We start from the raw sequence: 27,282 nt of genomic DNA, 5'->3' as shown, positions 1-27,282 counted from the left end.
TTGTCTGACTGTTGACTCCAGTGTGTTTGCCATGTTTTACGTAGGTGTTGTCTGATGACTGGCTTCATGTCAGTGTACGGTACTGTTTCTATGTCTAGAGTGTTTCTCAGTGCAGCAGCAGCGGCCATTTCATCAGCAAACTCATTGCCCGCGATGCCAGCGTGGCCTGGAACCCAGCAGATGGTAACATTCAGACCTGACGCATACGCTGACATCAAAGATTTAAAAACCAGATTGACAATGTAATTTTTGGAAGACCTTTGGGATGATAATGTGCGCACGACGCTTAGTGAATCCGTAAAAATGATGGAGTTTGCGATATTATGTTCATTGATGTGATTTAAAACAAGGAGTATACCATATGCCTCAGCTGTAAAAATGCTAGAATTCACATTCATGGTTTTACAAGCACTGAAATTGGGTCCGTGTGCAGCACAAGACACCGCAATGGATGTTTTTGAAGCATCAGTAAAAAATTCTGTTGCCCCATATTTCGCCTGGAGATGCATGAAATGCTGCAAAACGGCAGTTGTGGGCACCGTGTTTTTCTTAAATTGCGTAAAGGACAAATCACACAATACAGGACGAAGATGCCATGGGGCTATAGAATCAATGAGAGATGTTGTAAAAGTGTCTAAAAACGAGACAGAAAGTTCAGAGGCTTTCTCCCTCGCCCTGAGCGAGAAAGGCGCAGAAATAGATGGACGATTTAAAAACAGTTGGGATGTAGATGTATCGTTCACTATAGACTTAATGGGATGGTGAGACATTGATGAAACTTTAAAAGCATATAGCAAATCGACATACTCGCGCTGGTACCCCAGGCACCATCTGTCACACTCGACGTATAGACTTTGCACGGGCCTAGTCCGGAAAGCACCAGACGCAAGTCGAAGGCCCAAGTGCTGCACTGGGTCGAGCATTTTCAAAGCAGTTTCCCTTCCTGAACCATACAAAACACTCCCATAGTCTAACCTCGAGCCTACCAGGCTGGTAAACACTCGCAGCAGCAGTTGTATGTCAGCACCGTACGAGTGATGCGACAAGACCTTTAGAATATTCAGTGTTTTAATACATTTGTGTTTTAGTTGTTTGATATGGGGGATAAAGGAAAGTTTTTCATCAAGGACTATACCTAGGAACTTGTGTTCTTTTTTGACTGGTATCGAGACACCATTCAGTTTGATGTCTGGATCTGGCCTGATCCCACGCCTTTTGGAGAACACAACACAAGTGCTCTTAACTGGGTTTAGCTTAAAACCGTTCTGATCAGCCCAGCCAGCTAGCTTATTAACACCAAGCTGGACTTGGCGTTCGCAAATTGACATATTACACGATTTAAAGGATATTTGGACATCATCTACATACATGGTACAGGAAATGGTTCGTGGCAACGCCTTTCGAAGGCTTTCTCAAGATCAAAAAAGACCGTAGCACAAAACTGTTTGTGGACAAAGGCATCCTTTATATACGACTCAAGGGCGACGAGTTGGTCGTTTGTGGATCGCCCCACCCTGAAGCCGGCCTGGCAGCTCTCGAGCAGACCATTATATTCTAAGAAGTACACGAGTCTCCTGTTAATCATCTTCTCGAGAAGCTTGCACAGGCAGCTTGTGAGGGCGATGGGTCGGTAACTGGCGGGAGAAGACGGGTCCTTACCCTCCTTCAAGAACGCCACTACAATAGCCTCCCTCCAAGATTTCGGAATGTGCCCCGAAAGCCATATGTTGTTGTATAAGTGTAGGAGTGTTTCAAGAGTATCTGGGTGTAGGTGTTGTATCATTGTGTATGTAATCTGATCTGCGCCTGGAGCTGAAGGTTTACATGTGCTCAGGGCAGCCTTCAGCTCATAAAGAGTAAATTCAGAGTTGTAACCAGATTTTGACCTGTTATTATCATGTAAGGACTTCTTTTCACAAGTGGTTTTATGTCTCAGGAGAGTGTTTGTGTAGTGTGCAGAGCTGGAAACGTGTTGAAAGTGTTGTGCAAGTGTGTTAGCCTGGTCTTCCAGTGTGTCCCCTGTTGTACTAACCAGGGGCAGGCTGTGTGTCTGTTGTCCTTTTAGTTTTCGTATTCGTGTCCAGACTTTGTGTGTGTCTGTGTATGAGTTAATGGATGTAAGGAAGGTGCGCCAACTCTCTCGTTTTGCCTCACGGCGCACACGTTTTCCTAACGCCTTGGCCCGTTTGAACAAAATAAGGTTGCCCGACGTGGGGTACCGTAGAAGGATACCCCACGCCTTGTTCTGGGCCTCTCGCGCCCGCCTACAGTCCTCATTCCACCACGGCCTCCTCTGATTGCGCGGAGCACCAGAGGCGTGGGGAATGGACTTCTCAGCGGCGTCGAGGATGTGCGCCGTGAGGAGTTGGGTAGCTTCTTCAACGTGTAGGTGTTCAATGGATGTGTGGTGTAGTTTAGATGTTTCTGTAAATGTACTCCAGTTCGCTCTATCTTCATTGAACCTGTTATGGGAAGATGGACTGCTCGGGCCTTTACCTAAGTATGATAATGTGGTTGGGAAGTGGTCACTGCCATATGGGTTAGTGCCAACGTCCCATTCTAGAGATGGAAAGAGTACTGCAGAGCCAATCGCCAAATCGAGGTGTGAATAACTGTTGTGTCCTATATTATGGTATGTAGGCTTGTTTGTATTGAATAGACATGCTCCCGAAGATGTTAGATATTTTTCGATAAGGCGACCTCGGGCATCTGTGCGAGCAGAGCCCCAAAGAGAGTTATGTGCGTTGAGGTCGCCTAAAAGAATGAAAGGTGTGGGTAGCTGATCCATAAGGCCCTCGAAATCCGAGCTCAAGAGCTGGAAATCAGGAGGGATGTAAACTGAGCATAGAGTTATTAGCCTATTGAAAATTATGGTACGAATGGCAACAGCCTCAAGGACGGTCTGTAACAGGATAGAATGACACGCCAAGGACTTTCGGGCAATGATGGCCACACCCCCGGAAGATGTACCACCACCAACCCTGTCCTTCCTAAATACCTGGTAACTATTCAAAAAGTTTGTATGTCTGGAATTTAAGTGTGTTTCTTGTACACACATGACACTTGGCTGATTGGAATGCAGTAACTCATAAACATCATCAAGATTTTTAAGAAGGCCTCTGCAGTTCCATTGCATGATATTTTCTCTTGCCATTATTGAAGTTTAGATCTACTGGAGTATGTGTGTGTTTACGTGTCGGCTTTCGGGGCTTGTACTCTTGGAAGGGGCTTTTTCATTTTGTCTACTGACCTGGACGCCGGAGCCCGTTCCTTGCGCTGTGGTGCATGCCGGAACGGCTCGACGTCTAGGTCGTCATCTGAGGGCAAGGGGGTGCCCAGCGGACTGGGCCCCCTAGACTTGGACTGGGCACCCTTTGCGGTGCCCTTCGTTTTGGCCGCGACCGCCAAGGGCGTCAGGAGCGCCCCGGGTGGCACAGGCGGTGCGGCGGAGGTGGGAACTGCTGCGGTTTCCTCCAGCTCCATCTCCTCCTGGCCCTCGCAGGCGCTTTGGGCCGGTGGAGAGGAGGAAACAGTGGGTGCAGCAGCATCCCCACGAGACGTGGTTGCCACCACAGCCGCTGCTGGCTCAGCGAGCGGTGCGGAGGTGGGTTGGGCTGCCTGAGGCAACCCAGAGGGGGGCGGGGGCGGGACCAAGTCCGACTCGCGGTACTGGGTCCCCGCCGAAACAAGACGCCGCTCCGCCCCCCGGCGAGCTGCGTCGGCGTACCTCCCCAGGGGGAAAGAGGCGAACCTCTTTCGCGCCTCGGGGAAGGAGATGTTCTCGGTTACTTTTACGTGAATTATCTTCTTCTCCTGGTGAAACTTCTCACAGCTGCGGGACCATGCCGCGTGCGGCCCCTGACAGTTTGCGCAGGTGAAGGTGGTGGAGTCACAATTTTCAGTGGGGTGGTCGTGTGCGGCGCATTTTGCGCAGGTCTGTTTGCCGCGGCAAGAAGTCGTAGCGTGCCCGAACCGCTGGCACTTGTAGCAGCGGCGCGGGTTAGGTATGTACGGACGTACACCACACCTAATGAAACCAGCATTGATGTGCTCAGGAAGTTTTGAACTGCTGAATGTTAAGACTACGTGCTTTGTTGGTATTTCTACATTGTCGCGACGGATGGTGATTCTCCTGACAGCTGTTACGCCCTGATCCTTCAGGCCTTCCAGAAGGTCGGCCTCTGTTTCACTTAGCAGATCTGGCTGAGATATCACCCCCTGCGAGCTGTTGAGGCTGCGGTGGGGTGTGACAGTGATGTCCAGATCTGCCATGCGGGTTTGGGTCAGGAGATTTGTGGCTTGCTGCTGCGTCTTGACTTCAACCAACACTTCGCCTGTTCGTAGTTTTTTCGCCTCGAAAGATTTGCCAATGATTCCTTCAAGGAACTTGGAGACGAGGAATACAGATTGGGAGGAGACGGGTTTGGATTTGTCTATTGATTCGAGGACCAAAAAACGGGGATAGTTGTCATGTTTTGGAACGTTGATAGTTGGTAGGGGTGGAAAGGAAACTTCGGTGCGGCCCCTTTTCGGGGGCCGATCACGTCTGGGGGGGGGGGGTTTCGAAAATGCCATATGATACATTGAAAAGCAGGGAGACGGGGGTACTTTCTTCTTTGACCTTACCCTGGTAGCCAAAGAGGTCCCGGAGCTCCCTGCCTGGTAGACAGGCAGGGAGCCCATCGGCCGGAGCTTGACCACGGCTCCGACGGCCACCGTTCGTGGTTTCTAACCCTCCACCTATACACACATCGCCACGGTTGGATCCAGCTTATGTTTGGGGGCTCGGGGTCCGCGGTATCGCCAGTACCGTCACCAAGATTGCTCAAGGTGCCCCGTGCGGGGGATATGCACCCCGAAAAACACCGAAATTTCGCTAAGAATTCTATAAACTCCGAAAAACACCCTCTGAGTTTTACCAAAAATAAATTCCGAAAACCCGGAGCCCTATTTATGGGTATATCATCGGCTTTGTTTCTGTTGATGCACAGGCTACAGTGTGCGTGCTAGTATGCTGTTCCACCGGACTTGCCAGGACGTCATCATTGCCGACTGCAATGAATCGAAGATTGTGCGAAGGAAGCAACACTTTCGAAGGCACTTTTCTCGATAAGAAAAGCACGTATGATGAAACGAAAAAGCTCAGAACATGACAAATTCATTGTGGACTTTAAACATTTTCTTACTTCAGTGTACCAAGACGATGCGCAATAATTACGCCTGATTAAGTAAATATCGATTCCCTGTTTACCGTGAATCTCCGGGATGCATCCGAAAGCGTTTGCGAGGAGAGTATATGTCCCAATTTCCCGAAAGTGTCGCCGACTGTTCATGATTGTTTGCAAGATGGCATGGCGATTCTCAAAAAATCTATTTCGGTGCTATTTTGTGCGGCATTGCTGCATTGTTACAGTGCGCTTTCTTTGTCTTAACTTCACGTTAATCATATTCCCCTTCTGAAAATGCGTTAGACACACGTAACGCGTGTGGCGTGGAGGATATAGCGTACTCTCGGCCGTTGAATAACGCATGTGGCCCGCGTTTGGACCGTTCCATTGACTCCACTCGAGTTAATTGTCTTCTGTTTTCTTATATTTGATTTTGTCAGTTCGACCGAACAGACAGACAAACAGGCAAGCATACCAGATGGCTTTTTCGAAGCTGTATACCGCGACCATTCAATGGCTCAAGCGTATCCGGCATCCGCCGACAGAAAACATTTTGTGAAAAAGCCAACTTCCTCAGCAATGCCCTGTGTACTGAATGTTATGTAGATATCTCGGAAAGATATCACCTGCAGTTGGCTGCTAAGAGGGGTCTGTTATTACACCGAGATTTATTTACATTTCACAGTTCACCGTGGAATTGTAGGGGGTTGGTTGAAAATCTCTGTCTGCTTTCAGTTCACGGATTTATATGCGAGGGCTATGGTTACGGCAAACGTCTGCAAATCATATTTTGCTGCACTTATCCCGAAACACATCCGAATTTCGACTCCTCAAACGACTACATAACTGTGGGAAGTTTCGTCTGTGCAGGTATTTTGGATAAGCAGTTTTAATAAAAATAACACGAAGCCGCCGGTTCTAAGGTAATCCAGTATCATCACAAAGCCACCGTTGAACTAACAGCGCCATGATTGTCTGCCGGTATAAAAGTGCAACGCTTCCAAATATTATTGAGCTGACTAACTTGGAACTATGCGAAATCGGAAAATATTAGCGATCGTGCTTTGTTCTCGCGCTAGTTTGGACCCCGCCCAGGTCAATCGTGTTTTGTGTCCTGCACTCGTTTGGCTTCCACGTCCAACCATGCACGTTCACACAATGGGTTGGGGCCATTCTTTTTCAGAGGTCTTCCTCAGGAAATAAAAGTTCTGACTTTCCGGTTTTAAGGCGGTTTTGCTCTACCTTCCATTCTGTGAAGATGGAAAACCATTGAAGTGTATTGTTGGGTAACTATTTATTGAGTTATGTATGGTGATTTGCTAATTGATCAAATGGACATACATAATACACATGCACATAACTTCTTAGACCTAATTTCAAATTAATTCCCATATAACTTTTTTCTGTGTAATAAAAGCTGATATGGAAACCACCTTCCGTAACCATACTCCCTCCGTAGGCGGACAGCAGACTGGAATTCTGTAGCGCTTACAACTTTATTGTGAACTAACTAATCGTGAAAAGTAAATGAAACTCTGCATAATGATACAGTCGCCCCATCATCCGATTTCAGTTTTTTTTTCCAAGACATCTCCATTCGATTGAGAACGACAGAGTAGTTGACACTAGATCTGGAACGAGCGCGTGCGATTCTTTGTCGAAGTAACCCGATAGACGCACGCATTTTTGGTAAGAACCAGAATAAGACAGCTTCGCTGTAAAACAACAACATTCGCGAACCAGTAGCGAATCTGTATAGCTTGAAGCGCGTAGGATACAGGTGAATAAGACTGCGGATGGGAGATAAACGGGGGAAACATAGTGGGCCCGTCTGTGCAATTTCCACGTAAGCAGATCAAAGCTGAAGCAAGCTTGCTCGGTAATCTGCGTGATTAATAGTGTTCTCTCAATTACGTGGTTGGCCAGAAGCAAAGTAGTGTCGTTATATTTTTGCTTTCCGTGACCCATTTTGTGCTTTTTTTTCTTTTCGTAGCAAGTCAATTGCACCGCTGGGTTAACTCACTTTGTGGGGGAATATGTGGTCTATGTATGTTTGCGCTGGAATGTTTAATTACTTATTCCGTTATTCGATTCCTTGGCTTACTTAGAGGGTTTGTAAAAAAAAGGTTTTCGCTCGCCATCCCCGGAACCAAACAACACCGCTACTGGAAAGTACGACAGGGTATGATTTATTTTTTTTCCTTAGTTAACTGCCGGGTTGTAATAGAATAATTGATTAGAAAATTGGTTGCTTTGATTTGCAGATGTAACGGGTGGATATGACAAAACTACCCATTTCGCGCAGTACAGTCTCTTTTTTTTTTTCAGATCTATGACACAGTGTAGCCGAAATGGTGCGTAAATTCAGAGACTTTGTCTCTACAGAGTCAAAGAAGTTTTTCTACAAACTTGCAGTATAAGATGTACTTGCCCTTGATATAGGTTTGGTGTCCTTTTGTCTTTGTGTCTCCCGGCCGTGTAGACAGTAATGCGCCGTAATATAGTCCATTTGCGAAGCCGTACGACTGGTTTATTCCCGTTCCTTTCAAATTTCTATGGCTCTATTTGACGTTCTCGGTAATGGTCGACGACCTGACACTGGACGTTCGATGTATGATCTCTGCAGAACTAACCTCTAGAACGCAAGCTCGCACACTTTGGTTCAAAAGTATACACCGCGGATTCTAGATCAAGTACTAAATTTTGGCAGCGTGGCAACGCTAGTGCATTGAGGGGAAACTGATTTTTGCAAGTTTATCCGCACACTTGAGATCATGCATTCACGGTTGCGTCCGTGGCGGTATTCCGACTGGTTACTTTTTGCGGACACGGTTATTGGTTATTTTTTAGTTGGACGGGTTTACATGTTAAGAAATTTTAGGTGCGAGGAAAAACTCCTCAACTCCAAGGACTCTCCAGTCCCGATGTCTGCAGCGAAAGCTACTCAGCACGAGTTTGTCTCTCCGAACTTGAAGCCAGGAAGATGGGCTGCCCGGCTTACGAAAAAACAGCGCTAAGAGTTTTCATCGTCCTTTCGTCCTGTTGTTCAGCGCTGGTTTTTCTTAAACACGAACGAGCTATCCCGGCTTCACACTTTATTACGGTCTGTCGACACCTGCGGGTTTTTCGAGGCCGTTACCCTCGCAGAGGAGGAGTGCCAAAGCCTGCGCAAGGCCGCAGGTGGTGGTCACTCATGCTTCTGCTGCAGGCTTCTGAGCCGTTTATTTTTAGGTTCATAGTTTTTTCGAGCCCTTGCTTAACTAAAGTCTTCACTGTTACGGTTTACCTGTTTGTTGTCTGCTCTGCGCGTATTTTCCCCGCGACAATTTGGTTTGGCCTTACCCTTTCTGTTGCGGCGGGCTTTCCACATCACCTTGGGCGTCCGCTTCGTGCGCCGCCTTTTGTTCCCCGTCGTCAACAGCAGAAACAACTGTTAGCTTGTCGCCCTCAACGGTTGCTGGTGCAAAACAACAGGCGAAAACTTGAGTTGCTTAAACAGAACGGGACGGTGTTTTCCTATCTTTTAATGATCTCGCTCTCGTGGTTCCCAAAAGCATGTGGAGCTGCCCTAATTTGCCGATGCCTTTGTCTAGAACCTCATTTTCGGAGCAGATGGGACAACTTCTTGCTGTGCAGCGGCCGATGACGAACTAGCAAACGAATTGGAGAGTGCAGCTCCTGACATTTGGCCTACAGTTTGCTACGAGGGGCTTTTATTCTTTAGGGGCGGGCCTATTATCTATTGTTTTCTAACTGTTACATTGTAATTGTGCTGCAGTCACAGAAAACTGCAGCCGTATTTAGTTTGTTTTATGAAAATAGAGTAATTTTGCAAATACGGACTTAGCTAAGTGTCCCAGCCCACTACATAATTCGACATTCCATAAGGCATTTGGAACGTTTATAGTGCAACAGATATGTTCAGAATTCTTTGATTACAAAAATCAATTTCAGTCGTAGCTTACTTATCTGATTAGTCGAAGAGCATTTATAAAAGAATGGTAATTACATATTCGAAAAATCGCTGAAAGTGCCGGTGTGGTGAAACACAATAAAAGAGCCCTCTCGGAAGGTTTACCTCCTGGGTGGTGTACAATTAGGTTATTTTTGTGTGTACATTCCTGATCGGGCATTTTCTTACCACGTGCAAATAAATAAATACGTACCATGTTCGAAAAAAACTGTAAAAATCGCTGAATGTTTACAGACAGCTAACGCGAACAAATAGGCGCGTCCATGGTGCTGCAACAGGTTGCGTAAAGGTCAGCAAAGAAAGCACGAACAATGATATTTTGGAGGACGATTTTATTTTTCCGTAACTGGGCTGAATGGAAGATATATTATGCGCCGTGGTTGTTGACTGTGATCGCCAACGGTGTCGTGGCAGCAGAGCACGTGGATACCGCTGAACCAGACTGTGCGCTGTAACACAAAGCAGGTTATGGGATAAAAAAGATATGTACATATACTTGCGGCTGAATTGGGGGAATACGATCATACCTCCATGGCTTAGTGCGCTTCGAGCTCGGTCTTGTCAGTACATGGCCAGTAAAAAACCACAAAGCAACAAAAAGTAGAACGTACTTTACCACATCGCTAAAGTAGGCTGGAATGCAGGTGTTTTCTCATATGGCCTTTCGGGAGGCGTTCCTGTTGCGTGTAACGGGCATGCCTTATTTTGTTTCCTCCCATTAAGCACATCCAAACAACACATGCGACTTCGTTTTATGCTGACTTTAGTGTGTGTTTATCGAGTGATGTGACTATGTATGTTTATACACTTCATACCCTAAAACAATTATACCAAAAATAAGGAAACAGTCGCGTGTGCTTCGACACAACCACAGACAAAGGCGGCGTAAAAACGTGCACTTCAATGCACTTCAGTGAAATATGCTTGGAAAGTAAAGAATAATTAATACCGTTCACATAAATGCCGTAGTGATTAGATGTAATTCTATACACTGTAGAGAGAATACTGAGATTTCCTGGCAGGTTTCGCGTTTGTTGTCTGTTTCGCGCATTATCCCAATAGCATCGAAATCTTCGTCGTCATTTGTCGCATTCATATTACGGTTCACGTTTTTACCAATCAAAGAGCGCATACGCAAGTTGTCGCAAGCGCGATTTTGTAGTGTTTCCACGTGCATCCGCAGCATTTCAAGATGAAAAGTTTCTGATGTGTTCAGAATTGTCACCGACCGGCTCAGGGTTAGCTAAAGAAAATGTATGGTGCGCAGGCATGTGTAAGCGCGCGCGCATTTCAGACAGCGTCTTGTTTACTGTCGCGCAATTCAAAAACAAAACTCCAATTAAATGCCCCCGACTCTGAACGCGAGACCCTGTTAGTTCTCACCTATTGGGATTCCGCAATGGAGTTTTATTGGCGGGTAGAAGGCTTTTCGCATATTCCAGTGCCATGCATGTGTTAGTGACCGCGGTGACGTCACTGTGACGTCCCGTCAGTGACGGTCATTTGGATCGGCGTCTCCACGCAAGCTTTCTTATTTGCCACGCGCGAGAAACAACTCTGGAGAGTCGCTTTGACCTCGATCATTGGTATCACTCTTCAACATACCCGCGTTTACTGCAGCTACGCTAGCGTATACAAAGCAGTTTATGTTACGATCCGAGTTTATCGCGTCTATAACGTTTAGCTGTATAGATAATGGTCAAACGTCTCCGACGGGTCTATGATTCGAAGTACTGATCGTTCACAGAATTCCTCGTAGACGATTGCAACTCGTTCAGATCATTCAGACGTGCTCAGTATTGCATGCATGTTCCTGTTTTACTGCGAAGCTGTTAGCCTCTAGTTGGTCAACAAATTTCATGTCGTAAAAAAAAATAAAAAAAAAAAACCAGGCCGGACTCAACAATCTTGACCAGTACGCCGAGCGCAAGCGACAAGCCCACCGGGACGAGGAGGAACATTTAATACCCTTCCCCTTCAGCATGTGTAGCTGTTTACAACAGCGAAGCTGTTTTAAAACATCCACTTTCTCAGGGCGGAATGGCGGCCATTTTTTGTGGGCACTTCTTTCTCTGCCACGGCGGGTCAAAAGAACGTATCTTGCTATCAGTAGAGGAATTTCTGCTACTTGCACTGGCTGCACTGGTGCGAGCAGTGTAACATATGCCTTTTTTTATCTGATAGCTCGTGTAGCACTCTGCACTGGTCTGCTCGACACTGCACTAATCAGCACCAGTTCAGGTAAAAAAAAATGCCTCTAGTGTATGCACAGCAAACCCTCGTTATAACGGAGTCGCATTACTCGTACTCTCTCTCTCAATTCGAAGTTTTTTGCGGCGGTCCCAACTGCAGTGCAGGGAAAGAAAGTTGTCCCCGCTTTTACCGAGGTACTGGTTATTACGAAGTCAGTTTCCTGTTCCGAGGACGTCGTTGTAACGAGGCTTTACTGTACCTAATTCCCAACGTGACGTCACAGAGATGTGACCGGAGTGTTCTCGGTACCAACCGCCGCTATATACCAACGGCTGCTAAAGCATAGTCGTTCAGGATGGTGTCTTGTTAGTACATTTAGCTGCAGCTGGAAAAATACAGGCGCTGCTGAATGTTTGCAGTTTTCCACGCATTGTTTAAATGAACTCTCGCTATAGGTGTTGGTTGATTCAAGAATGGCTCAGGCGGCAGCTGTTTTTTATTCGTAAGCTGCGGAGAATACATTAAAGGCGGATAGGCAGTTGACGGCAGGCAGAGGTTTTTCAGTGTGATGTGTACGCGTTTGGCTGCTGACTCTCAGTTATTAAATTCTTTTTCCATGCGTGCAGTGTGCGTTGTGAATGCATGCCTGCAGGTAGCAATTACATCTCACTTCACTGTGACGAGAATGCATTTACAACGACATTGTCTCCAACTGATAGTATGAAGTAGCCTGTGTATATTTAAAGCATTTCGTTAAGAGTCAATCGCGAGGAGTAATGACGGGAATTAGCGCTGTAGTTTATTAGTTTATAGCATGATTGATTAATTCCAGGGTTTAACGCGCCGACGCAACGCAGGCGATGAGGCGCGCCGTAGTGGAGGGCTCCGGATTAATTTTGACCACCTGGGGATCTTTAACGTGCGCCGAAATCTCGTACACACGGGCGTTTTTGCTTTTCGCCTCCATCAGAAAAGCGGCCGCCGCGGCCGGGAATCGAACCCGGGACCTCGTGCTCAGCAGCGCAACGCCTTAGCCACTGAGCCACCGCGGTGGGTATTAGTTTATAGGTAGTTGTTATTGCCACGTAGGAGCTTACGCGTCATTTTATGCAACACGTCATTTCGGCGCCAGTTACACGTAACAGTACCGTAACCAGACAACTCGTTCCTGCGGCTAACGAATACAAAAGGATACAAAAGCATTGTCCGCAACCAAGCAGAGTAGCTCAAACACACCGTTCATTTAGTGATCACGGCAAACGTGTCACCACGATTTGGCTTATGGTAGTCTTTATAGCCGAGGAGCTGATGTGCAGACGTTTGTTTGGGATGACGGCATCTTGTTTTCCTCCGCAAAGAGGCAAGACTTAATCTCGTTTGTTTGGCCTTAAGAAGCATTCTTCTTAGAATCAAGCAGCATTTTTGAGTGTGCGCAATAACTAATGCTTGCTGATATCTCATCGAAGACATCGCATCGACGATATCGCCTATTGGTTTTAAAATGGTAATGACGCTTAGGTGCCGCCTGAAATTCAGACTCAGTTGTACGGAATGCGTGAAGTTCCCGGGCCAATATTTATTTATTAGGCTACAAAACCACATTATTCATTTTATTGCTCCCCGTGCACGGGGCCTTATCTCGTGTGAATCGTAATTGAGACACTTAGCGGCGTATCGCTTGAAGTCGAGCCATCACGGCCGGTGGTCGATCGACAAGCGGTTCGCTTTCATCTCGAGCCGACTCGCATCGACAACGAGGCAATCAAAGGCGCCGCCAACGCCGCAGCGCACAGTTTTCGGGCAGGAAAAACAAAGACAGGCCCCAAGTACTGAGAAAAGCAGGCAGCAAAGTGGGCGGCAGGACCATAGAGCGCAACGCTCGCGCACAACACAAACATCACCAGTGTCGCCCTCGCAAGCCCAGGATTCGGGGAACTCGACCTTCGTTGCGGCACGAACATTTAATGACCGCCCTCCTTGGTCAACTGCCTCTCCAAGTGCAGCACGTGCGCGGTGCCAAAAATTGCCGAGCTGCGGCCCGAGTCCCTTTCAATCGACGCAAGGGTGGGCTGTGCGACAAAGGGAAAAAGAGACTCGCATTATCCAGCTGTCAAAAAGGCAGCTCCGCCGCCCTTCGACAGCGTGGTGCTGCCTTGCGTAAGAAACAGACTCGTCAAACACTCTCTTCCCCCTTTTCTGCTTCCCCCTCGGCGCGAAGGGGGCGGCGCATTATTGGTGGCTGGGTAGCGGCAGCACCACCAGCGGGCGTACTTTCCCCGCGGTCTCACCTGCCTCGCCGTGCAGCCCACCCCGCCGGGCTGCGTCCTCCGGCGCGGGCCAATAATAAGGCGCTGGCGACCCTCGCTTCCCTTTCGCTACACCTCCTACTTGGAACGCTTTCAGCTCGCTTGGTTGCGCCGTTTGGGCAACCCCGAGTGGCGACTACAAAGTGGATCTGCCTACTCTTCTTCAAAACGCTTTCTCCCCTCGCTCGCCAAGCGAGCGCGCTTTATTGGCCCGACGGGGCGTAGAAAAAAGAAAGGGGGAGCCACCCGAAGGAAGGCGCAAATTTGAATTCGCGAATACTCCTCCTCCTATACCCGACTCGGACTTTCACTTTGTATCTAGTATTTGCTTTCGTCCGCCCTGACGCTTCTTTGCACAATCGCGCTTTTTTGTTCGCACTTGTGACCTTCACCCTTGCGGAGTTTGTCTGGTCGTGCCTCCTGCACACTGAACCGGGAGTGGCAAGGGTGCGCCCCTCTCTCCACTCCTTTTCTTTTTTTCTGCCCTAATCTACAGTCCTGCGAGAAAAGCTCCTGTGCCTTGCGTGTTTGCGTCCGGAGTAGAAAGAACATCGGGCTCTTCTTCCCTCTCCTTCCACCCCCGCCGTCCTCGCCCAGCCTCCGTGGTCGACACTCTCTCGAGAACCAACCAACGTAGCGAAATTAGGTGGCTAGCGGAGAAGAAAAAAAGAAACGGAGCGTCTCCTGGTTCGAAAATCAGTCGGCTTTCTTTTGCTTGTGCGTCGGCGGCAGCGGGCCACGTGCGTGCGACGTGTGTGCTACGACCGAAGGACTAACTCCTCGTTTGGATACTTATGGTACCTTCGAAGCTTTCGTCTACCTGAACCCAACGTGGAACACTCGCTGGTAACGCTCTTCTTCTTCTCTGTTTCATCGTATCCGCTTGTTCAGGTGTATAGCAACGAGGATACGCGGGAGCGCGCCAACAAGATTTTAATGTCTGGTATGGAGAGTCCGCTGTATTCACCGCTTCTCGATTGCCATTCTAAATTGTAGCTGTTGTGTTTCCCCGACATTGATGAAGCTTATTCTCGACGAAATGCGGTCACACGTCGAATTTGCCTCTTTAGGGTATGTGTGCAACTTGCTCCACTAAGCCACCTGCGGGACTGAGGCAGCGCCTCACCTGTTAGTTAAATAAAACAAATTTGAAGTACTGAAAGGCGTTTTCTGTTTGAAAAAAGCTGGAGCATGGAACTGCGCGTCGCTATTTCTACTCCCGAACAGCACAGCGTTGGTAAGCGACTGCTTTGAACAACAAAACAACAAGTACCCCCGAACGTCACTAGACATTTCGTGTTTTCCCATACTTTAAGAAACCAACAGACACTTTCGTCTAGGGGGCTACAGGTACCCGACGTTTTGCTATTGAACATAAGAAAAACGAAAAAACGCTATGGAAGCACAGAAAAGTGTGGAAAGCCCGAAGAGAATCCTACTAGGGGCGCTACAGTCGCTTGTGCTCAAGCGCGAGCATAGTGATTCACACGTTCGATTCTTGTACACAGGAACCTTGCAAGAAAAGCGGGGTTTAATTCATAAAACTAGGGGAGGGGGGAGGGGGGGGGGGAGTGACACTCTGATTTGCAACAGCTGTATACGTGCACCACAGCACAGCTGCTCTCAGCTGGCTTGGTGCCGCATTTTCGGAGCCGCCTGTTGATAAGCTGTAAATCTCGCAATTCTTCAAAGCAGCCGTCTTCTGTATAATCACTATTTTCATGGCTGCAATCCTGGTACGACCCAAGTGTAATTGATTAGACTGATTGTGAGAGATGAAGTGTCAGCTTAGGGTTTTTAAGTTCTGTATATATATTTTTTTGGCAGAATAGCTTGTTGAAGCGTTTTTTATTTATTTCACTAAACGTAGCCTAGGGCCAGATTGTCAGTCGAGAAGCCATGCCATTAGATTCGCGTTTCAGAATAATGGCTACAAGAGGGGAAGAAAGGAAATGGCCCCAAGCAATATGAACCACTATAGCGGGACCGTTTTGTTACCCGATTTCTGAATCGCTCTGATATGAACTTCAGCCCATAACCACCACATACGAGGCGTGACGCAACCGTGGTAGCCGATTCGTGAACGATGAATAAGACAATTATTACGCCTACCCAACAAAACAAAGCCTTTTCGTGCTAATTCTCATGACAAAGGAATGGGCGCGATGCCACGAACTGCACGCTGCCGATGTTTCACTTGAGTCAGAATAGTCAGACTTTCTTCTTTTCAGAAAGGTAAGCACACCCACCTAGCCAGTAATCAGTAAACACTTTTCTTGCAAAATAAATAAATAGACGGGCATATTTTACGTGCATTAGTATTGAGCAGTTCTCACTCTAAATTCAAGGCTGCATACAAACACACACGCGAAGCACCGCACCACCGAAAATAACGCACACGAGAAAAAAACACTTCACCATACAAAAACGTCTATAAGTGCATTTCAACTACTTAACGTCTCTGTAAGCTTCACAAGACACTAAATATGTATACGCCACGTCATTTTGTTTCCTTTGTCTCTAAAGATATAGTGTTATGATAAAAATATTAGGGGACATGATTGTGGCGGTTTCATAATAACGGCAGTCGATTGAAAAATATTTCAAGAATCATGTGGAACGGATACGAACTTCGTCGTAAATACAGGTATAACGCAGCAAGTACACTTCCAATAAGCACAAAGAAATGCATGCATATTTATTCTCGAAATTTGCTCCTGCACTCACAAAAGTCGCGTGCACAACGCTAAATGCACAAATGAAAGAAAATGTAACTACAGAAAAGTAATTTGCGCGTGGGCGCCGCTTTGGACGAATTAAAAATCACACTCCCCTCCAAGAGTGAGCAGATTAGGATATAAGCATGGTCTAGCATGAAGGACCCAAGTAAGAGCTACACAAGCATTATCTCTTATATTAGAATGATGCGAGTATTCTTTAGCATAGACCAAGTATGATGTAAGCATGATGTATGCATGATATCCAGCATGACATATGCAAGCACCGTAGCATTATCTTACGCAGTATAATACTTCTACTAAGATATCACAGGTTACGAGCATGATTTACCCTGTTCTGAACACCATCCGAGCGTGATTTAGCAAGCTCCAAGCACTAATATAATTTCAGTTCTCCCCTTTACGGAGAAGTTTCTACTAGGCAAAAAACACGAGACAGTGGACACAGTTTGAATGAAACCAACATCGTTGCTTTCAATGGCGCGCATATGCGTGTTTATTGTAAATACTGGTGTTATGTACACATGCATTCAGCTGGTGTCAGCCGCTAAGATAATATAATCACCATTATTATAAAACATAAAACATTGTGCGCACGTACGACGGCTCCAAATAGAAAATAAGCCATTTTTATCGCTTTTTTTCTCACAACACGGGGAAAATTACACGCATAGAAAATAAACTGCCCAATCTTGCCTAAGAACAGTAGAGTTAAATATTATTTTTATTTTGCATTTCTGCAGGCCGCCGGAAGAAAGACACGGATGATCACATTTCAATAGAAGAGATTCATCGAAACAGTCGCATCACAAGGAACCAAGAATGTAACCGTACACTTACCAATGGTCGCACACAGCAGTGCTCCCGAACTTACCTTGTAGACTCTCCTTCACACAACGAGCGCACATCGTTCACAACCCAATCCCCGCAAAGACGGCACCGCAAGAGACGACCGCCATGGAGGACGTTCCCATCATTGGCACGATCCCCACACCTCCGTACGAGCACAGCGCCCTTTACGACGTGCCCAACTTCCGGCCTCCCCAAACGGCACCTGTCGCACCGAAGCAGCCGCTGTCCACCAGCGATATCATTGATTCCTTCTGGAAGACGTTGCACTTTCTCAAACAAGACCTCATGCGCAGCTCACCGGCCGCCCTCGCCGCGGCGAAATCCGCGACGCCGTCGTCGGAACAACAGCCACCGCACTGCGCCATTGCGGCGACAACGGTAACAAACATGACGACGGCGTCTCCAAGCGCTGCCGAAGACTGGCCTCAGCGCAGGGTATCGCGCGACCTGCCGGCGCAGCGGTTAGTGGAGGAGCTCGACTTCGCTCCCGGTAGCGTCGGTCGGGGCTTCGAAAACGCGTCTTCGCCCAGCATGTACGACGACGAGCCGCTTCCCCCCGTGTCCTGCTTCGCCGCGACACCGGAAGAGAGGCGAACAGACGTCGAGAGCCGGATGAACCTTTCGGACGAGTTGTGGCTCGAAGACGGAATCGTCGTTGACGCGGCGCCGGAAAAGGGCTGGCCTTCGCCGTCACCGGCGTCGGCGGCGTCGGCTGATTCAGCTACCGGACGTGAATCAGCGGAGCCTGGCCGGCGGATCTCGGGGGCCCTGAGCGGCGTTTTCGAAGACGCCGGGAGCCGAGCGGCGGCGGTGCCGGCCACCGCTGCCGTGAGCCAGCCGTCGTCCCCGAACGTTGCATCTGCCGTCGTAACTCCCGCCGCTACGACGACGACACCGACGAGCATCTTGGAGCCCGTGACTCCCGGCTGGGAAGAGGACGCCGAATCGGACACCGAGGAAGAGCAGGTGCGGCTACCCGCAGGTGAGTTTTGCTTCCGCTTCCTTGCACCGTGCGTGATTGCGTGACACGATGTGCGTGAGTGTGCGCACGTCTTTCTCGACTCGATTTCGGGGCGACGTCTTCTATGCCGCCGCTGCTACTACCGAGCGGAAGGAGGGGACGTACGAGCAGGAGAAAAGCGGACGTGAAATCGGAACGCGTCACGCGCGGTCAGCCGTCGACTCATTCTGACTCACCTTTGGGCTCGGAAGCTGGAGACGGGAAATAACGCGATGACTGTCTCGATTGTTTCTTTTCGAGTACTGAACGCGCGTAACCACTGATCTGTGGTTAAGTTGGGCGGTTTAGCTCGATTAGACGCAGAAGTGCTGCGTCGAACCGACTTCCACGCGATTCACGCTGACTCCATTTAGGTCGTTTGTAGAGATTTTTATACGGTTATATGAAAATAAAATGGGGAAGTAAACCAAAAGTAAATTAATTTATGCGAGTAAGCTGCAAAAAAGTTCGCGTAATGTAGTCGAACACTTGACAATTTTATTGTAAACCTATGTTCTTCTGCTGCAGCGTTTTCTTCATTTTTTCCGTCTCGCATGCAAGAAGCTTTTGCCGCCTGTCTGCTACACGGAAACATTACGAAATGAATTCTGCAAATTGCAAAGCCCAGCTTAATAGTTGGCGTAAAATCGTCGTCTGCGCATCGGCATTACGAACATGTTTTTTTTTTTCTGTTTTGAAGCGAAAGCTTTCTTAGTTGGACCAATGGCGTCCTGTCGAAAAACTAATGCATTTCCCCATAGACCGGTTGGTCGGCCGAAAAGCTCATAAAAAACTAAAGCGGGTCCTAAGGCCTTCATATTTCAATATGACAACTAAAATTGCTCCCAAAAATGTCTTCTTAGCAATTCAGTTGTGTTCAGAGATGAAGCCGACTTTCAAAGTATCAGTGTAAGCTTGGTTTTTGCAAGGTTGCTTTCCCGCATTTCCTGTTGCATAGTGAATGAAGCATGGCCACCTACGGAGGGAGTATGATTGCAGAAAACGGCTCTAACTCTTGTGTTTTCAGAAGGGTTCGGAAACAAATTATAAGACAATTACCCGCTAAGATGATTCTACATGCGTGAACCTGGGCTGCCACTGTGTTAAAACGGTCAGTTGATAATCGCGAAAGAGGAATAGTCCTAGATAAGACTATACAGTCATCAATCATGAATAAGTACAATAGTATACCTTTATCACATGAATCACGTATCGGTATACATTTAGATCGTTCGTGATGGGCTTACTTAGCCCTCGAAAAACCGTCGATTTCGCCCTTCTCTAACTTTCTTTAGGAAGGCATCGTAGATTTTTTAGTCATATCGGGTGCAGGGCAACGCCAGTCGCCAAATTTACTTTGCTCACAAGGATTGAGCATTCAGGTGTGACGTGAAATGACACGCCATAATTTAAGCTGTGTAACCTCAAATCCTTTCCCTCCTTCTTTCCGCATTTTCCTTCTTGTTTTCATTTTATTCCTACATTCCCGGAATATTTTCCTCCTTTGTTCTTTCCTTTTGCCTTGCTTACGCTCATGGAGGTTTATAACTGCCTGATACGCACGGGATAACAGCCATTGCATATGCAGTTATAACCATTGAACTCAAGCGCTGAACACTGAACTTAATATTTCTGACTCTGTGACGTGCCTCCATTACTTACCTCTCCCCGTATATTTATTTATGTAGCGAAATCCTGGAGCCCTGCAGCGTTAGTTACCAGGGCTCGAAAGCTGACGCAACAAATTCCACATAGTAACCTCACACGGGCTCACATTGCAGTTCGGTACTACCAGTCGTTCCATCAACATTTGAGTTATGCTGTCGTGGTCAATAACTTTGTGTTTGTACGAGCACAATCAACACACTCGCCACCGGCTAGAGATGCTTAGTCACAACCGGTGCCACGAAAGCGTACAATAAATGGGGATGTAGCCCTCTTAAATGAATTTCTCCCCTGCGATGACATGCATTTATATTAGCAGCAATACTGAGACGATGGATTAAATTCCCCGAGGTTCCATTTTCATCAGTCTATACAATATCACCGCAAGTTATTCAATAACATAGTGCGCTGGAAATATGACGTCACATTTCGATACCATTGCGGCTCGCGATGGTAATGCCGGATATTTGACGTATACGAGATTTTGGCGCACGTTAATGTGGTCAACATTAATCCGGAGCGCTCCACTACGGCGTGCCTCATTACCTGCGTTGCGACAGCACGTTAAACCCTACAATCAATCAATCACATCCGGATATTCGACGTAATATTGGCTTAAACAAAAATCTTAAATTATAAAAAAAGTTCGCAACGCGCAAGTTAAACTATATGTTGTGGCGGCGCTCTCCGGTAGCTGAGAAATCGCACTGTGACAATAACCGTCTAAAAACACCAGAGCGAGGCTTGTAATTTAAAATAAAAAATACAACTTAATTACGACTCATTTTTTGTGTTCGAGGCTTGTGTTCAAGCATGCAGTGAGGATAGGCAAATTATTCGTAAGCGATTACATGACCCAACACTAAAAATGAGGCTAATTATATCACTCGCCAGCAAAACTTCGCACGACCACGTCTAAGCGATGTTAGCGCTAGCTTAAGCTTCAACATTAAGCGATGTTAGCGTTGGCATGCGTGCACGGGAGGGTTAGCCGTGAGTGAAAGAACTAACCTCATGCAGTGAGCCTTAAGAATTACGGGTACACATTAGCGCTCTTTGTGATGCGAAGAATGCACAGCATTGTGTCCAACGCAACCTATCATTACCATCATCATCATCTCCTCTTGCGCATTTCTCTTGTTTTCTTCATTACTACATCCTCGGCCAACCGCCCTTGCTGGGCCTACGTCTAGACTTAACGTTACTAAACCGTAACGCCAAACTCATTATAGCACGCGCTGTCGACGCTAAGCCTGAAAGCGTAACCTAGGCATAACGTGTGGCCGGCAAATATCTGCGTTCGCATTGCTCACACGCGCCATCTGTCAGGGCAATTGTGCTGTTACAAAGCCCGGTAGTGGAGGAATAATTCACAACTATGTAACGGCTTGCTTCGATTGAAAACAGCAATGACCAACAACGTTAAGAAAACACACTGACGTCTTAATTGCGAGTCATCCTGTGTTCAGAAAGTGGGTCCAGGCTCACGCCACATGCCACATGCCATTGCGGGGTGGACCCAGAATAGTCATGTCAGTTATTTGCTAGAACAACAAAATTTTCATCATGTCCATAACGGGAAATAACGTTTTGGCCGTCAACTGGGACCGTGTAAATAAAGCGACATGGGGGAGTGGATAATCTTGTCGACATTTGTACGTAGTGTGTATAATTCGCATGACCCACCACCTGACTGGTTCCCTCTTTTGAACGCTTGTGTGTGTTTGCCATAATGTTGAGGTATTTGTGCTTCTGCTAACTTCAGGGTATTCTTTTGTTTGCTTGCCTATGTAGTCCCCGTACTGTCACGTCTGAGCATATTCTCCAATTTAATTTTTTTCTTTTCTTTTTTAGCAGTCAGAATATGCTGCTCTGATAAAAACAATAAAACAATGGTCAATCATCGTAACTTTTATCATTCCAAAAGCTTTTCAATCCCATATTTGTTGTACTATTCTGCGATATGTATTAACCATTGTATGTTCTAGAATATTCAATTATTTATAAATGTATGCATTAGGACGATTAAACTATAAGAACAAGCATTTGCTAGATTACCGCCTGCGCAGGGCTTCGCGAATTTCAGCAGCAGCCGAAGTGATTATACATTGAAATTATGGTCTTACCGAAATTGATTTCTTGGTCTTAGATTGATTGACTGATTGATGGCGGCAGATCGGAGTTATTTCATTCCCCGTTTCATCTGACATTTTCCAACCCCTTTCGGTATGCGTTTTAGGGACGACGTCGGGGAAGTTAGTATGCCTAAGACGCTGCTTTTTTACTTCATTCAAGTTAACTGGTCAATTGGTTGGATGATTGTAACTGAATTATTAAAATTATTGATTTATAAATGGGATATAAACGTTTTGGATGATTAAAGTGATGATGATTGAAGATGGTTTTTGCTGAAGCATGGCGTGGTTTCCGCTCGCTTAAACTAGATGCCGATGCGACAACAGAGTATCTCTAAAAAAAATGGAGCGCCAAGCACAGTTTGGAGGCCAGCGGTACCAAATCTAGATTAAAACACTTAGGGTTCATAATTTAAAAGAAGATTTTTTTTTGCATTTATTTACTCTTGTATAAAGAAATACTGCAGGCTTTCATGAACATGAAATGAATGCGCTCAATGTAATGAATAATTCTCAAACACAAGAACGTTTGAATGCTAGGTATTTCTTAGCAAAACTTATATTTCTTACATGTCGAACAAATTAATCTAACGATGTTGATTTCTCTATTTCTGGCAATTTATTCAAATAATACATAACGCGAGGAAATAACGGGTATTTCTCAATGCTGACGACGCTTTCCGGTTGCCTCATGATTTTGTTAGGAGGCTTCCTTCAGGAACATTTGAATGGTCATTTTAAGTTGCGTTTCCGGCTCAATTTAAAGTGCCCATAGCAACGTCAATTAAGAAATGGTAATCTGCGTTGTTCTAGTTTCTTCTCGTTCTTACTCACGTGAATAATTGACGCTGTATCGACGCGGTAGTCAACTGACTAAATAAAACGGAAAGCTTCATTCTGTACCATCTTGATTTTATTGAAGGATTGTATTTATGGACTCCAGATAATTATTGCATAGTTTGATTTTGATCGCACTAGTGTTTCTGTATGCGTCAATTTAAGTATGGAGGAAATCTTACGCAATTTCCTGTCGGAGAAACACAACGGGGAATGGTATTTACTATTATTATTATTATGTCTGTTCATTAGAGGAGCACTAAGCGATATGCAATGGAACCTTTACACATATAACGTGCTCTGCATGTACGTATGCACTAAAGAGTCGTTATAACAAAATTATCAGCTGAGATTTTACCAGTTCGAATTATCCCGCTGCCGCTTGTTAACGTACCGTCACTCTTAGTTTCATCTAAATTTCGTCTTAAACGTGTTTGCTCCGCCTCTACCATGCAAAAGTGGTGCTACGGCCCGTTCCTGTACTTTTCAGAAAGCCAACGACTTCCAGACGGCCCCTCCCACATTGCCTTAGCTTTCTTTCGAAAAAGAAAAAAGAAAAAGAACTAAACGAGCCCCCTGAGAAACAAAGAAAAAATAAAAAAAGGAAAGAAGACTAAGGAATGAGAGGTCGTTAGCCTGCTCTAACTACCGGTTAACCGTTGCGCTCTCAGCTTTACACCTGTAGGCCCCGTGGTTGATTACAACCCGCTTACAAAGCCAGCCGTTCGCTTCCGTTTCTTCGCCAACAGGTAAACGGCGCACCTTGCGCCTAAACATCACTTAGACGAAACAAAAATAGCCAGGCAGCTGGCGCCTCTTTCGAAACGACGTATCTCGGTCATTAGGAAGACAGTCTTCCCCCGTCCCAATTCACACTGCGGGGCGCCTCGTACACACACGCCGCCAAGGTGTGCCTCCGATGATTCTTCGAAACTACGTCTCCTTTTGGAAGTCTCTCCCAGATCGCTTGTATATAACTCTTCCTACGACCACCTCCGTTCCTGCTTCAATGCCGTCGAGCTCAGACCGACGTCGGGCAGTCGGCGACGTTCATCGGCGGCGCAATTAGCCCGCCGCTCGCCCGGCGGGCGCCGCTCGTCTTGACCGGGTCTTATGCCCTTCAGGAGTCATACCGCCCGCACGCTAACGTTCAGCGGTGACCTCTTCTCCCTCGCCCGTCTTCGCGTACCAGGTTGGCTTGCTCGCTTTATAACGAGGTGCCGACGAGTCCCGCCATGGAAGCACAGCGATCGGAGGCGGCGGCGCCCATCAAGGGAAAGCTCATAAAGGCGCCGCGGCCGGTGGCGGAACCACTAGAGGCGCCGTCGGGCCGCCTGACGACGCCGATTCATACAGCCGCCGGAGAACAAACCACCTCCATGGCCCGCCAACTCTCGGCGGCGCCACGCCGAACGCACGCAAAACTCCTGGCACACACCTTGCTTACGAGAAGACGCACGCGTATTCACCTTGGAGACGACGCAAGACCTGAGACACCTTTTGTCGTAAACGTCCCACTCGCAGTGTCCGTATTTTGAGTGGCCTAGATAATAAACTGCATCGGTACTGAGTACTCCGTAAGTTTATTTGTTGGGGATGATTAGCGATACCGGACGAGAGAAAGCCACGGGCATTGTTAGCACGATGGGCCAGATCGCTGTTCTCCAGGAAAGCAAGCGCGTGCGTGGCCGTCGCCACCGATACGTGGGCAGCTAGCGGCGAGCGACGGAGCTTCTGGGAAGCGAATCTAATTTTGAAAACATCGTCGCCGCCGACGCCGCCGCAATCGTTGCCGCTGGCCTTCCTTTGCTGCCGCGCTGACCACCGCACTGAAGGTAATCAGCAGAAAAAAGAAAGAAGAGAAAGAGCTAGAGAAGCGCACGCCACGCGCGATCTTTAACTCGTCAATCTGGTCGTTACTGCGCGAACCAGTTCAGTCACGTATTCTGCAATACGAGATTCGGCTTAGCGCGGTGGGAGTGGGGGATGACGCGGTTGTTTTTCGCTTCCTGTGACCTCTGGGTCGCTGGCGTGAGGAAGTGTGTGACAAGCGAGGGTGCGGTTACGTCCCTTCGCGCATGTGTGGCAAAATCCCTAGCTGGTCTTCTTTCTTCTTTAGCCAGCGGCGTTCTACGGAACACACGAAGGCATGGTGGCGAATTGGATACTAATGTCGCCGGTCTTCCGTCCCCGACCATGTGTGCTGCAAGGGAAAGAGATGAGCCGGTGACGGGGCGTCGCGGACAAGGACTCCGACGCCGAATGAATCACGTAAATTTGCCGGCGCCTGTTAGAAGGAAAGCGCCGCTGCTTATGACCCTGCGATAGAGACATTGTCGTTCCTCTCGGCTGAATCACCGGCGACCGTCTCGGGGAAAATACTACGTCTGTCGTGCGAAGGGCCCTTACGCCGTACTACTACAACTATCCGCATCTACACGCGACCGCATGAATGAAGTTGCGGGGCGTGAGTCGTGTCTGTGTCCCGCTCGACCCACAAAGGAAGCCTTTTGACTCTGACCCACTTTCGCGGAGTTCTTGATCTTCGATTTCAAGCGCCCTTGGCTGCGGGCATTTGCTGGCTCTTTCCCACGGCTGCAGCGCTTAGAAGCTTCCTTGAGAGTTCCGGCGTTGTGTTCGTGTAATTTAGGCTTTAGTTACAGTAACGTGCGGATACATAGGGTAGATAAAATAGCACGTGCATGCGCCATGTCGTGGGCTTTTAACGCGCGCGTAACCGGCTGCTAGTTACTTAGCCGTGAAAAATAAGTGTGCTTAGAGGTGTCGAGAGGCTTCTGTGCTGTGCTACGGATTAATTTAGAACGCATGGTCATATTGAAACTGCGACGGAATCTCGACACACGGGCGCTTCTGTTTTTCGCCGTCTTCGAAAAATGGCCGCAACGGCCGGAATTGAACCCTCGCATTCGTGCTCAGGAGCACTACGCCTCAGTATCTGCCCCACCTTGGTTGATCTTGCATAAATGCAATCGGGTTCGGTCGCTCAGAGGTACATATGTCCACCGTTCTTTTCTCGGGAATTCGTTTTTGGTATTACCGCAGAGCTGTCGATTTTTAAATTTTGGAAATGTTATCAAGCTACCCCTGTGCAGGTCAAAATACCACCAAAAGAAAAAAAAAAAGTCCCGTTTAACTGTGCCCCTCACGCATCAGAGAACATTCTTGGAGCAAGCAGCGAGTAAATTTGCAGATATTGCGTACCATTACGGACACCTTTCGTAACAAGAAAGGTGGGTTTTTCTTTTATTTCTGCGTCGAAGCCGTGTGCCGGTGCACCTTCAAGTGTACCTTCCAAGAACTCTACGTCCCTCATTTGTTTTACCCGTATGTTGGCAAATTTCGTACATCCGACTCAGTTGACAGCGTGCTTGTTGACCGTTATCTTTGATGTCACCTTACGGACTAAGGTTATATCGAAAGTTTCGCACTCACTACAGATCACTTCGTGTTGCCGAGTCATTCGTCGTAAAAGTTAACGTCTGAAAATCTCTCCAATCTCCTTTAATAGTTTAAGTTTTATTCAGCCACCCGTCCCTCCGCTGCTTTATTTTCAACGCCCTCTTGAATCTGTTACCAGTATTATGACCCGAATTCAAAAGCCTATAACTCAATCACTCAGCAGTCTTTCCGATGTCTAGTACTACAAGTATGGTTTGTCCACTTCCGTCCTGCTTTTGCCCAATATCAGCGCAGATCCCGACCTCAACATTTAAACCTCTTGAACCAGTTATCAGTATTATGACCTGAACTCAAAAGCCTAATAAGTGAATCACTCGTCAGTCTTTCCGATGCCCAGTAATACAAGTATGGTGTCCCCACTTCCGTCCTGCTTTTGCCCTATATCATCGCTGAATCCGACCTCAACATTTAGCAAACTGTGCAGGCGTGAACACGCCAGTCGAGTACCTCTCGTCTCAGTTGTCCACTGTCGCCGAGAGGCGACGCGGAGTAGCGCTCCTGCGACAGGGCTGCAGCATCGTCTTCGCGCGCACTGCTTCATATTCAGAAGCCGTCCGCAGAAGCCGCCCTCGGTTGCCCACTGCCTGTGCCATCCCTCTTCTTACCTGTCTCGCTCTCCAGCTCTTCTTCGGGTTACGCACGTTCACGCGCCTCTGAGTCAGAGCTTCGGCGCGGGGCTTATCGGCGCGGCGTGATCTTGCGCGACGCCCCGATTCTCCGCCGCTCTTGGTGCACCTAATCGAGCGTAGCGTGTACTTCATCTTGCGCGTTACCGGTCACCTCTCTCGCTTTCGGCCGGTAGGTTGCCTCCGGACTACTTATCGAGCTATGTACCCGCTTGGCTGCGCCTAAAGAATGCGGTCACGCGTGGTGACTCATCTGGCGTTCGCAATCCTTAACGTGACAAGAAACGTTGCGGCGCATGGGCAACGGTT

General features: G+C 47.5%; 1 protein-coding gene across 5 annotated transcripts in view; it reads left to right on the top strand.

The window, feature by feature from the left end:
- The window catches only part of LOC144179100 (Friend leukemia integration 1 transcription factor-like), a 107,330-nt gene that overhangs the window by 20,829 nt on the left and 59,219 nt on the right, over positions 1-27,282 (top strand). For 4 of the 5 annotated variants that reach the window (XM_077707320.1, XM_077707319.1, XM_077707323.1 and 1 more), the window contains exon 2: positions 17,122-18,212. In XM_077707320.1, coding sequence (XP_077563446.1) covers positions 17,336-18,212 — 877 coding nt within the window. In that variant the 5' untranslated portion in view covers positions 17,122-17,335. Of the gene's footprint in view, positions 1-14,350; positions 14,487-17,121; positions 18,213-27,282 lie in introns of those variants that run through there. The other variant, XM_077707321.1, reaches the window with a different exon arrangement.

This window comes from Haemaphysalis longicornis, unplaced genomic scaffold (assembly GCF_048455015.1).
Source record: "Haemaphysalis longicornis isolate Haplotype H1 unplaced genomic scaffold, Haemaphysalis longicornis Haplotype H1 scaffold_4, whole genome shotgun sequence".
NCBI classification, from domain to species: Eukaryota; Metazoa; Arthropoda; class Arachnida; order Ixodida; family Ixodidae; genus Haemaphysalis; species Haemaphysalis longicornis.
This window is presented reverse-complemented; position numbering and strand designations above follow the sequence as displayed.